Source organism: Ambystoma mexicanum, chromosome 9 (genome assembly GCF_040938575.1).
Source record: "Ambystoma mexicanum isolate Mex_15411 chromosome 9, UKY_AmexF1_1, whole genome shotgun sequence".
Lineage (NCBI taxonomy): Eukaryota > Metazoa > Chordata > Amphibia > Caudata > Ambystomatidae > Ambystoma > Ambystoma mexicanum.
The window spans coordinates 630,777,964-630,790,021 of record NC_090931.1 but is presented as its reverse complement, the minus strand read 5'-3'; the positions used below and the strand labels follow the sequence as shown (position 1 = coordinate 630,790,021).

General features: G+C 48.4%; 1 protein-coding gene across 3 annotated transcripts in view; it reads left to right on the top strand.

The window, feature by feature from the left end:
* Window positions 1-12,058, top strand: part of SUPT6H (SPT6 homolog, histone chaperone and transcription elongation factor) — a 1,195,112-nt gene that overhangs the window by 67,858 nt on the left and 1,115,196 nt on the right. For all 3 annotated transcript variants that reach the window (XM_069615328.1, XM_069615329.1, XM_069615330.1), the window contains 2 exons: window positions 8,983-9,174; window positions 9,871-9,941. In XM_069615328.1, coding sequence (XP_069471429.1) covers window positions 8,983-9,174; window positions 9,871-9,941 — 263 coding nt within the window. The remainder of the gene's footprint in view (window positions 1-8,982; window positions 9,175-9,870; window positions 9,942-12,058) is intronic.

The following is a 12,058-nucleotide window of genomic DNA, read 5'->3' as shown; positions in this document are numbered from 1 at the left end:
GCCGCCCTTTCGGAGCAGCGGAGGCAAGGGCGCCTCCAAAGGTTCCGGCGGCGGGTTCTCCATCTACCGTCAAGCAGCCCGCTCGTCGTCTCAGGAGGCCTATAGGGGACGAGGCAAGTCGGGCGGACCCCGCCGTCGTCGCCAAGGAGGTCAAGGCGGCAAAGCCTCGTCGAAACAGGATTGAACCGGCCGTGGGGTCGGGTCCCCACCGAAGCACCCCGGTGGGAGGCCGGCTGGCGAGCTTCGTCAGCGTGTGGGAGTCCATCTCCACCGACCGTTGGGTGCTGGACGCCTTAGCCCGGGGCCACGCGCTCGAGTTTCAAAGAAGGTGCCCGCGCGTCCCCCCCCCGTGGCCAGGAAAGAGCTTCACGTCCCGCAGCTTCTCCTGGAGGTAAAGGCGATGCTCAGGAAGGGCGCCATCGAACTCGTCCCAAAGAGGCTTCGGGGCTCCGGAGTTTACTCGAGATACTTCCTCGTGAAGAAGAAGATGGGAGGATGGCGCCCCATCCTAGACCTGCTACGTCTGAACAAGTTCATCAAGGCTCAGAAGTTCCGAATGGTCACCCTCCAGCACGTCCTGGGTCAGCTGGAGGAAGGGGACTTCCTGTCGTCGTTGGATTTGGAGGATGCCTACTTCCATATTCCCATCCTAAGGGGGCACCGAAAATTTCTCAGGTTCGTGGTCCAAGGGCGTCACTACCAGTTCAAACCCTCCCCTTCGGACTACGGTCGGCACCCAGGGTTTTCACCAAGTGCCTTGCACCGGTGGCGGCGCAGCTGCGCCGAGAGGGGATCCACGTCTACCCCTACCTGGACGACTGGCTCATCCGAGCCAAGACGAGGGAGCTTGCCGTGGACCACAGGCAAGGACCGTCCAGCTTCTCACGGACCTGGGATTCTCCGTGAACTCCGCCAAATCCCACCTGGTACCCGCGCAAGACGCACTGTTTCTGGGAGCGAGGTTCGACAGTGTCCCTTCTGGCCTCCCCGTCGGAGGAGAGGACCAGGGCCATCCTGGGCAAGGTACAACGGATGTTGGTGGCCGACGCGGCCAAGGTGAGGTCCATCAAGTCCCTCCTCTGAATGATGTCTTCCTGCATTTACCTCATTCCCCTGTGCAGGCTCCGGATGCGCCCGTTGCAGGAGTTCCTGGACGCGCGCTGGATCCAAACGACGGGCAGCTTCGAGGAAAGGATCACACTCGACGAGAGTTTCCGACGAGCGATCCGGTGGTGGGGCACCCGCGCGCATCTGACGGCGGGCATGGACTTCCAGACCCCAGCCCACCAGGAGACAGTGACCACGGATGCCTCCCTGGAAGGGTGGGGAGCGCACACCGAAAATCTGCACGCAAGAGGCCTTTGGCTCCCGACGGAGAAATCACTACATATCAACGTCCTGGAGCTCCGTGCAGTGTTCTGGGCCCTCAGGTCCTTCCTTCCGTCCCTCAAGGGCAAGGTGGTGAGGATCTTCACCGACAACACCACCACCATGTTTTACATCAGGAAACAGGGCGGAACCAGGTCCCCAGCACTGTCCAAGGAGGCGCAGGACCTGTGGCATTGGGCCGTCGCCCAAAGGATATTTCTGGTGCCGTTTCATCTGGCAGGGATAAAAAACACCATCGCCGACTCACTCAGCAGGGAGCTGCGCTCGTGCCACGAGTGGGAACTACGGCAGGATCTAGTGGATCGCCTCTTCCGACGGTGGGGCACACCCCAGATCGATCTGTTCGCGACGGCGACGAACTCCAAGTGCCGGAGGTTCGCCAGCAGGTTTCTCCAGGCGAGGAGCATGGGCGATGCTTTCTCGTTCCCCTGGGAGGGCCTGTTCCTTTACGCGTTCCCTCCATTGCCACTGCTGATCCGGCTCATCAACCAGCTCAAGAGGTCACGGTGCAGGATGATCCTCGTCGCACCTGCGTGGCCGAGGCAGATATGGTTCCCGGACCTTCTGGACTTGTCAGCGTCCCCGTCAATCAAGCTGCCGGGGGACGCGGACCTACCCTCCAGGGAAGGAGGCGCCATCCTCCACCACGACCCGAAGTCGCTGAACTTGCAGGCCTGGCTCCTGCAGCGCTAGAGTTTGGAGGATACGACATACCGGCCGACTGCAGAGAGGTTCTTGCAAAGGCCAGGGCGTCCTCGACTCTGAAATGCTACGGACACAAATGGAAGAGGTTCTCTGTCTGGTGCCACGCACAGAAGATTAACCCTCTACGGATTACGGCTCCCCAAGTACTGCCGTACCTGCTGACGCTGGCCAAAGCTGGACTGGCACACGCGTCCATCAAGATTCATCTTGCTGCGATCTCCCGATACACCAGAACCACGGGGCGGACGTCCTTGTGGTCTCATCGTCTGGTGAAAGAGTTCATGAAGGGACTGTTCAGATCGTTCCCGCCGGTAAGGCTCCGGCCCCGGCGTGGGAGCTCAACGTGGTGCTGACCAAGCTCATGGGACCTCTGTTCGAGCCTCTGCACTCGGCCCAGTTGAAGTTTCTGTCGTGGAAAACAGCGTTTCTTGTGGCCATCACCTCCGCACGACGAGTGGGAGAGATCCAGGCCCTTTCCTGCAAGGCCCCCTACTTGACTTTTCACGACACGAGGGTAGTGCTCAGGACGCACCCCTCCTTCATGCCCAAGGTGCCGTCGGACTTCCACCTCAACGAACCCTTGGTGTTGCCTGTGTTCTTCTCGTCGCCTTCGTCGCCGGCTGAGAGGACTTTGCACTCGCTGGATGTGGCTAGAGCGCTAAAGTTCTACGTGGACCGCACGAAGTGTTTTCGGAAGACGTCACAACTCTTTGTGAATTTTGGACCTGTCAATCAGGGGGAAGGCACTCTCGAAGGCTTCCATTTCCAGATGGCTCTCCGGCTGTATCATGTACTGTCATCGGTTGGCAAACCGACCGCTGCCTGGCCGTCCGAGAGCCCATTCCCAGAGCGATCGCAGCTACCACGGCGCTCCTTTCTGGTGTGCCCCTGCTGGACATATGCAGGGCTGCTACGTGGAGGTCGACGCACACCTTCACGAAATTCTACTGCGTCGATCGGGACTCCAGGGAGGAGTCCAGGGTCGGCCAAGCAGTGCTGCGCAACCTGTTCGCCTGAGGTGAGCCTGGTGAGGAGGTAAGATGCTTAATGTTGAGTTTGATGTAATGCTTAATGTTGAGCCTTTGCCACCTCCCGTGGTTGTGCATGTGTGTACTGCTATGTATTCTTTATTCATGAGCATGTGAATCCATGCCAGACCCCATGCTGGAGAAGGAACAAGTTACTTACCTGTAACTGTTGTTCTCCAGCATGGGTCTGGCATGGATTCACATGCGAACCCTCCCGCCTACCCCTCTGCGGCTCTTCACTTGGTCATACTGCCACTTCACGTGCTTCCAAATCTGAAGATGGCTGCCAGAGGCGGGGTTTAGGTAGAGGGCAGTCATTGGCTGTGGTCAGTATGACGCAGAGACCAGTGATTGGTTATTACTACGAAAGACAGATCAGAAACGAAACTGATACTGATTTTTCTTTACCGAGGATTCCCAGCCTGACGACGGGGAATATTCATGAGCATGTGAATCCATGCCAGACCCATGCTGGAGAACAACAGTTACAGGTAAGTAACTTGTTCCTTCTGCATTATGCAACAACTTAAATTGTCAGGAATGGAATTGCATCACTGCTTTTATTAAAGTTACACATGATGGTCTTTGCGAAAGAGGATATAGTTGGCTTAATAAAAGTATCATCCAGCTTACCTTTGGTTTTCAATTGTTTGAAAAAGAAAATAAATCTTGCCTAGCACAGCCACAAAGGCATTTGGCACTAAAGAGTGGAGGCGATGATTACTATTGCACTCGCCCTCTCTCTCTCTCTCTCTCTCTCCATTGGTCCCTTTGAACTTGCAATGAACAGAGAAGAGGGGGGCGAGAGACCAGAGAGTAATTCAGGGTGAGCAGTGCTTTTATTGAACAGGGTAACTTCAATAGCTAGCTTTGCAACACAACTGTCAATTTAATTAGCAAACCTACAGAATTGCATAGAAAATTGCTTTGCAACACTGCTTATTTGTAGTGTGGCCTTCTTTCTGCCTTGCCAGGCTATGAAATCCCATATAAGGTCATGCACTTGCCTGGGAAAGTTGCTGCTTTCGAGAGCTAGTGATGCATTTGTGTGTGGCCCAGGAAGGGGATGGGGGACTGTCTGGTCCCACTCCATATCCGCGGTGCTAGTAAGTCTATGTGTGGGGAATGAGTGAAACCAATAGCTGTCCTTGATTGGACAACTACTGGGTGTTTGAATGGTGTAGATTCTTACCTTTGGTGGGCTTGGACCTAAGTCAAGAGGGGGACTCCAGCAGCCATTTCTTCAGAACAGCTTTGGAGCCAAGAATCCCTCAGACGAACAGCAGCGCCTCGATGCCCACGGGCTGTAGTGCGCTTTACAAATGTAAAAAATAAATAAAGCAGACTGAAGATTCAAAGAGAACTCCTGAAGATGCCTGGTATCCATTGCTGCATCTGGCCTGGTGAAGCCCTGTTGGACAACCTGATCTCAAAATGTCCTGATCGGAGGCTTCAGCCCTTGGACTAGTGCAACCAACTAGTCTCAACGCCTTCACGATAATCCCGCCGTCCTGTCCCTGGATGACCCAGTGGACTGACTAGTTCGCTTATGGGCTATTGCCAGAACCATCATCATTCCGTAGTTGCACCCGGAATGTTGCTAGCTTATGCCACAATTCACCTTTCCTCCAAATTTCAGCATCAAGAGATCCCATTCTTGAGCAGCATCTGTGACCGCGACTGCAAGGACACCTGTCTGTGTGCGAAGAATCTAGCTGGAACTCGCCTTCACTCGTCCAGTGAAGTGTCCTGAAGAGGCCTGCTTCAGTGTTTCTTGCATTTCCTCCTCAACAGGAGTTGCATCTTGCATCTGTACTCAAAAAGAAGAAACCCTGCACCCGCAGCTCCTGGGCGCATCTCACTTGAACCAATGCCGGGAAATCTTAACGTCTAGTGAAGTCTTCACCCCCCAGATGATCCACACTGGGGAGATCTGAGTGGGGGTGGGGGGGCAAGTAAACATTGTACCCCCATCCTCCATAGGATAACATTGTCTCCTAACATTCCATTCCACTGCCCTTTAGTAGTAGAACCTGGGTAGTAACTCCTGAAATAAAAGTCCATTTACTTACCTTGGTACAGTAGTTGAAGAGCACTTTGATCTATTACCAACACAAGTAAATTAACTTGCCCACAGAGATCCCAATCTGGGGCGAAGCGTTGCGGCTTGGCACAAGGCCCCATCCTTCTTGGGGTTTGTACCGCTCAAGTTCAGGAATCAACTTGCCATTTGGCTCCATCATTGACTGCATTTACTATACTTAACCTCCTGGGTGACCAAGTCATTGCAATGCATATATGAATCTATGGTAAACTGTATAAATTTATATCATAGAAATATTGTGTGATAATACAACCTGTTAAACTTTTTTAACTGTGCAAAAGGCCTGGAATAAACTGTATTTTTATATTTCCCTGTCTAAATTGAACCTGGTCTGAAGTGAATTATTGTGTGCACTCATTGAGGACCTCTGACCCCACTCACACTTCCGGAGAATGGCCTTGGCTGCTCTCTCTTGCTACCTTGATTGTGTTTTGGATATTTTCTCAGTTTCCTGTTCACTATAACTAGGATGGCCTCCTAAAATCTGTCCACCAGGCCAGATTCGAGAAATACATCTCAAGAGACCCACTAATCCCAGGAGCATAGAAGCTGAGTCATGATTCAGCTCTCAACCTAAATCAAGGGCCCAGAGTTAAGTACTTGGTGTTGGTTCCTGAAAACACTTTGTTAGGAAAGTAGAACCCGGTAGGTTAATGCTTCTTACAGGCCAAATGGGGGATCGAGTTACCTATGGACTTCAACAATGAGTCCACGATGACCCTGATCACTCCAGAGAACAATCCTCCTTCAGAGAATTGGGGCCCACCTTCCAGAAGCGGAATCAGAGTCCAAGATGACTCAAGGAGGAGTAGCGAACCTGTTCATGGCCAGTCCCATTGACTCAGCAGGCAAATATGGATTGCACACACGCAGAAATGGCCCTGCAGCAGGTCAGCAGTGGTGGTGAACTAAGGTGTCCCATAGAAGCAGATTTGTGGGGTGTTGTCATCCCAACTTCCCAAGGCTGTGGCAGTAGCTTCCAAAACCAGGGTGGGAGACACTAGCAATAAATGGCAGCAATCTACGGTAAAACCGTCCCAGCACAGATTGCTTGATCCAGCACTGAAGTGGAACCAGCAGAACGACGCAGAAAACCTGGCCTAGATTTCCAGGTACTGAAAAGCCCAATTGGGATGTGCCCAAGCTACTAAATCCAGCCAGTGTAGCCACACAAGTGGATAAAAATGCATGAAATGTCGGTAATCGCCAGGAACGTCCTCCATCAGGCCAGCTGTCCTGCTTCTTACAAGATTCAGCAACAAGTGTGTGATCAGTGGAGGGGTTGGGAGGGTCAACAAATACCTCTGTCCTGAGGAGCTTGCACATTCCAGCCCACTAGTCACGAAGGGGTGAGGGGGGAGGGTTAGGGAGGAAGAAGTTGGGTAGCCCACCCTATCTCCTGTATGCAGTTCGGATACCTACTGACTTGGAATGTTTTAAACCAGTTTGCAGCAAAACCATTGTAACAATGTGGGCTTGCAAAGAACCCATGTGATCAGAATGGCTATTTTAGGCCTACTGCATTGGTGCCCTTACCAAAGGAAGCCCTAAAATGGCAAGTGGCAGAAAGGAGGACTTAAGCCCAATTTGCGCTTTAATTGCAATCATAAAGTTACCTTGGGCTATTGATGATGATGTAAGCGGAATATTAGTTGCCACAAGCCCACCCGCCGAAAACATATATAGTGTGATTTTTCTATTTTGCTCTATTACCCAAGGGCACAAAAGGGGGAATGGGGAGTACTTCAGAAGCACCCCTACCCGCCCTATGGGTGACCCAGGATCATGTACGCTTTACGAGTGAAAGGCATGTCGTTTTAGCAGGACTTCCAACAGGAAATCTACAGAGCACCAGAATATCCACAAAGTAAAGAGGGGAGGAGAAGAAGAGTAAGGGGGTCTAATAAAATGAGGCTGCAGAATACCCAAAAATGTCTTTATGCCCTCACACAATGTATGCCACAACTCTAGGAGCTTTGTAAAACTTAATTGAATCTTTCTTGCAAAAATGATAACCTATCCGGTATAGGGGTGTCACGGTATTAGTTTTATGACGGTACGATAACCTTCTTGCCAAATGACGGTATATCGTGGTTATCGCGGTATAGCAGGTGGAGTTAACTAATCTTAACAAATTTTCGAAAAAGTCATACATTGACAGATTTATCATCACAAACAAAACCAGGCACCCAGGGCCAGAATTGGGCTTTTCAACATACTTTCCACTGAAATGCCATCCCTTGCTTCCACCAAACACAAGTGTGGAGGAAGCCCTGCTGCGACTGGCAAAGCAAACTGAATAGCTTTTCTTAAGTGGTCATTTAGGCTTTTAGCTCCCCCACTGGCTACTGGTGAAGATGAACATGTTGCCATCTTGATAACCTGCATGCCACAGATCAATGGAGGCTGATGGTAGTATGCACTTGTGCGCATACACATACACACACACACACTCTTTATGTTACAGCCTTTAGTTTACTTACGGGCCAAAAGGTGTTCAGTAATCACGGACATGTTACCCTTTGGTATGGCAGCAGGGAATACCCACAGAGATGAGTGAATTTCGCGGTGTGACTTATTATATGTAAATTCAACGATGGAACCAGGGAAATCCTCCATTGTCATATCTTTAGCAACATTCATTATAAATATATAAACCCCAAAGCCGCCAACCCAAAGTAAACCCTTTTCCTTCTTGGCACTTTATGTATTCTTCCTATTGCTAACATATTGATATTGTGTCAGGCACGTGTGGTTTATGGAATGGCATTAAAAACTGCTCCAACTGAAACTACTTTGCAGACGGCACATCCAACAGTGCAAAGCCAAGACTGCGCAGCACTTGCTTACTGCAGCCTTTCCAAATCAGATTGAAAAGCACACTTAATGATATAAACGGTATACCAGTATAAACAATGTGACGATTATTATTGTTCAATTAAGTGGTTCACGGTATACCGTTATACCGTTACATCCCTAATCCGGTATCTGTTCATGTTGCAGCTCGGTTGTCACACAAGGAAAGGCACACTGAATAGAAATATCATTGAATTGATATGTACAAGTAAATAACGGTTATTTGTGTCCTGCCAAACCAAGATGCAGTTGGTGTACAACACTGCTTTAGCTAGTATGCAAATTGCCAATGAAAGGCATTCCCTGATTCATAGTTACTGATTCTCATGGTCTGGGAGACTAGTTATATTCTTTACCCTTCCTATAATGAAGTAGCTGAGTGAGAGAAAAGGTGTGCTGTGCTGCAAGGGAAAAGATAATGCATTTAGCAACTCTCTCCATTATCTACATAGATTTCCTAGTTTCTACAAAAGGAGTAAAACGATCAGAGCTTTGACAATGCACTTTCTGCCTCTCAACGCAGGTGATTGAACGTGGCCATCAATTGGTACTTGCATCATATTTGCATATGACTAACCATATTTTCATATTGGTCAATTGTGTTGCATAAAGAGTTTCACTTATATTTTCCTCACTTGGTTAAATGGCATTTGTACTTCTCCATTGGATACGAACATGTCACTTTGAAATACTCTTAGCTTGTTTTGTAATTCTGTATGATTCTTACTGCATGATGTGCCTACAATGATAATTTGGCTGGTCACTTCTGGTGTGATGTTCTGTACCTCCTTTCCGATGCAGAACAGTTCTGTGGGGAGAGGTGCAACGAGTTTAGGTGCTTGGATGGGTGACATGTAGAAGCTGAAAATAGAGCTCTGAAATTCTTGTGTTTTGTCTCAGATGAGGAAGAGGAAGAGGAAGAGAACCCAGAGGACCAGGACGAGCAAGGAAACCTTAAGGGCTTAATCAATGATGACGACGATGAAGATGAGGATGAAGATGGCAGTGTTTCTGGTGCCTCCAAAGCCTCTGTGGCATCACCACGTTCTGGCGGCTCGGATGAAGAAGTGACCCACAAGAAAAGGAAACGCAGTAAGCTTTTCATTGGCACCCTGACTGGAAGCTTCTGTTTTCTTATAGCGATTGTCTGTATTGAATTGTTTGTGTGCTTCTGCTATTTATTATGCTGCTTTTTTGGTGTGCACTTGTTTATAATCTGTTAAAAGGCAGTGAGGATGTGCCATGCTAACATTGCTGTTAATTTCCACCAGTGTCCCGCCACCGTTCAATGAAGCTTGGTGTGTTATTTGCCGATGACTGATAAGCTAGTGCAGATGTATGCAACCTCTGGCTCTCCAGATGTTTTGTTCTATGACCCCATTATCCCTTGCCATCGATATGCTGTAAGGGTGATGGTAGTTGTAGTCCAAAACATCTGGTGAGCCGAATGTTAGACCCCTGACCTATAGTGTAGCCAGGTTCTACTTTGCTAAGTGTTTGAGCTTCTGTGTAACAGCAACACTCGCTAAGAACGGCCACAGACCTCTGCAGCTGCCATGCAAGGAGTATGTTTTCAATCTGACCTTTTCACTGTTCGCTCTACACTTAGTTTTCTCATTGTTAGTTTTCTGATTGTTCATGTCCAGTAGGGCAAGGTACAATGGGGCAAGGGACAAGGTACAATTAAAACATTCTGTGTGATCCAACGGCATCTCCAATTCCGACTGCACTGGTACACGGGATCTATGCGTTCTGAACTATAATTTTCCATTTTATTCTCCCCGCTAGGTTTTGATGATCGCCTTGAAGATGATGATTTTGACCTAATTGAAGAGAACTTGGGAGTCAAAGTGAAACGAGTGAGTTTACTTTTGTAGAGCAAGCTTTGTCATATTCTAGGAATGTTACTTTTTTTTTTTTTTTTTATTATACTCGCTGTAATTTAAGGACATGAAGTTGCAATGGATGTTGCGAGGGAGATTCCAGCCAAGGGTCTATCGAGTCAGCGGATAAAGCTTGGTTAAGATCTGTGAACCCTTTTTGGGATATTTTGTGAGCCAGTTTAAGAAATGCAAACTTGATCGAAGAAGTTTTGAGCTAATTATGGGATTTGGACCCTAGTGCTACTTGAATCTTTACCAAAGTTGACCCATTGTAGTGGTTCGCAGTCTCCTGATCCCGGATTGCATGGTGGTGAAAACTGGGCTAAAATATTTTCCCCTCAATAAAGTTCTAGCATTAAGACGCTGTGAAAAGAACTGAAACATGTCGGGGATATGTTTTTTGTGAAAACACTTTGTTGAAGTGCATAATGTGTTGTAACTGTTGTGTCTGTGTAATTTCTGTATTTTGTCAATGTTTTTGTAATTTATCCCATTGAGAGGATGGTATACCCACCATGTGGGTGAAATCTGGGGTTATTGTGTTTTAGTAAAAAACTTTTTTAGTTTTTTGAAAATTAATTAAATTGATCGAATTTATGGAATTATTTGGTGCACCAAGTCCATTATTTCAGGACCAATGGTTAGAGGCCTCGAACATCACATCATAGACAGATGAGTACATTTTAGATTGGGTTGTTTTTGCATCCTTTTCTCCTTGGTTTACAAACATGTATGGTCTGCCCGTGGAGTTGGGTCTCAAGTGGGGGTTGTGTTTTTGACCTTATATACAGTCATTTTTTTTTTTAAAAACAGTTTCTTTTAGATTTCCGAATAAGCACGATCAAATAACCAACCCAAGGATACATATATTTTGAGATGCATGAAATATATTAATCTTGTCAAAATTAGCCATACTTCAAGAGAAACATATCACCACATGTGGAAAGTTACTCTTTTGAGGTTTCAAATATGGAAAATGTGCTAATGATGTTCTTCCTCACATGTTCCTTACTAAATTGCGAGCCACGTTGTTACTAGATCCAGGTAGAAAAGGTTAATTTTGTTTTTATAAGAAAGCTTTGGAAGTGACTACTGGAATGAGATGCAACCAACTTCTCTGACTGGAATGCATTGATAATGTGCGAGTGATTCCTTTCTATGTCATCACTCCTTTCCCACTGGTAACCTTTCCGGCTTTGAGGGATGGTCACATGGGAGGGGGGGTGAGGTGACTCTCGGAGGGGTGATCCATCATCGGATGATGCATGGTATCCCCAGTTTCCTTTTAGGCATACCCCTTCTATTCCCCATGCCTTAATGGCTTATTGTCATAACGCCTTTCAACCACCCATGGAAGCTGCGCTGGGTACTTTCAAAATGTCTGTGCATAGGTTACCAGGAACTGACTATGCATGGGAAAGTACTGCGACGAGAAAGCTGAAAAGAGCAATTAAGATCAATGAATGCGAAAAGCACAAGACTCAGTCTAGTTTTTATGAGCAATTGATAGGCGCCGGAACATTTAAAAGCCACATCCAGCATGGCTTTGAGAGAAGCTGCTTGGAGGAGTCCCATAAAGCCGAGAGCGACGGGGAGGTCCAAGGAGAACCACCTCCTGGACACACTGCCCAAAGCAATCTTCCGGTAAAGCCCCAGCTTGTGTGTGGCTGGGGAACGATATCCCTAAGTGAGAGGCAAGCAGCAGAGACTGCAGCCCCTGAGCACCCAGACGAAGGCGGTGAGCCGAACAAGAAACAAGCAGCTGAGACAGCCGCATCCGCGAACCCAGACGCATGTGGAGAACCGAGTGAGAAGCAAGCATTGAAGGCGCCAACCGCAGAAGGCACCCAAATGTCACCGACCGGAAAGGAGGAAGAACCCCCCCCCCCCCCGAGTACCACATACCAGAGAAGCAGGCACGCAGGGGGAGAGACTGGTGCAGAATGTCCAGGAGGTTACCGGAAATCCTGAACGAACAAGAGTAACGAGTGGAGGAACCCCAAGGGAGAAAATCCACATAAAGCACAACCAAGATTGGCAAAGATAGGAGCCAAGTCATTGTAACTGAAATATGTGGATATTAAGTTTTGAAT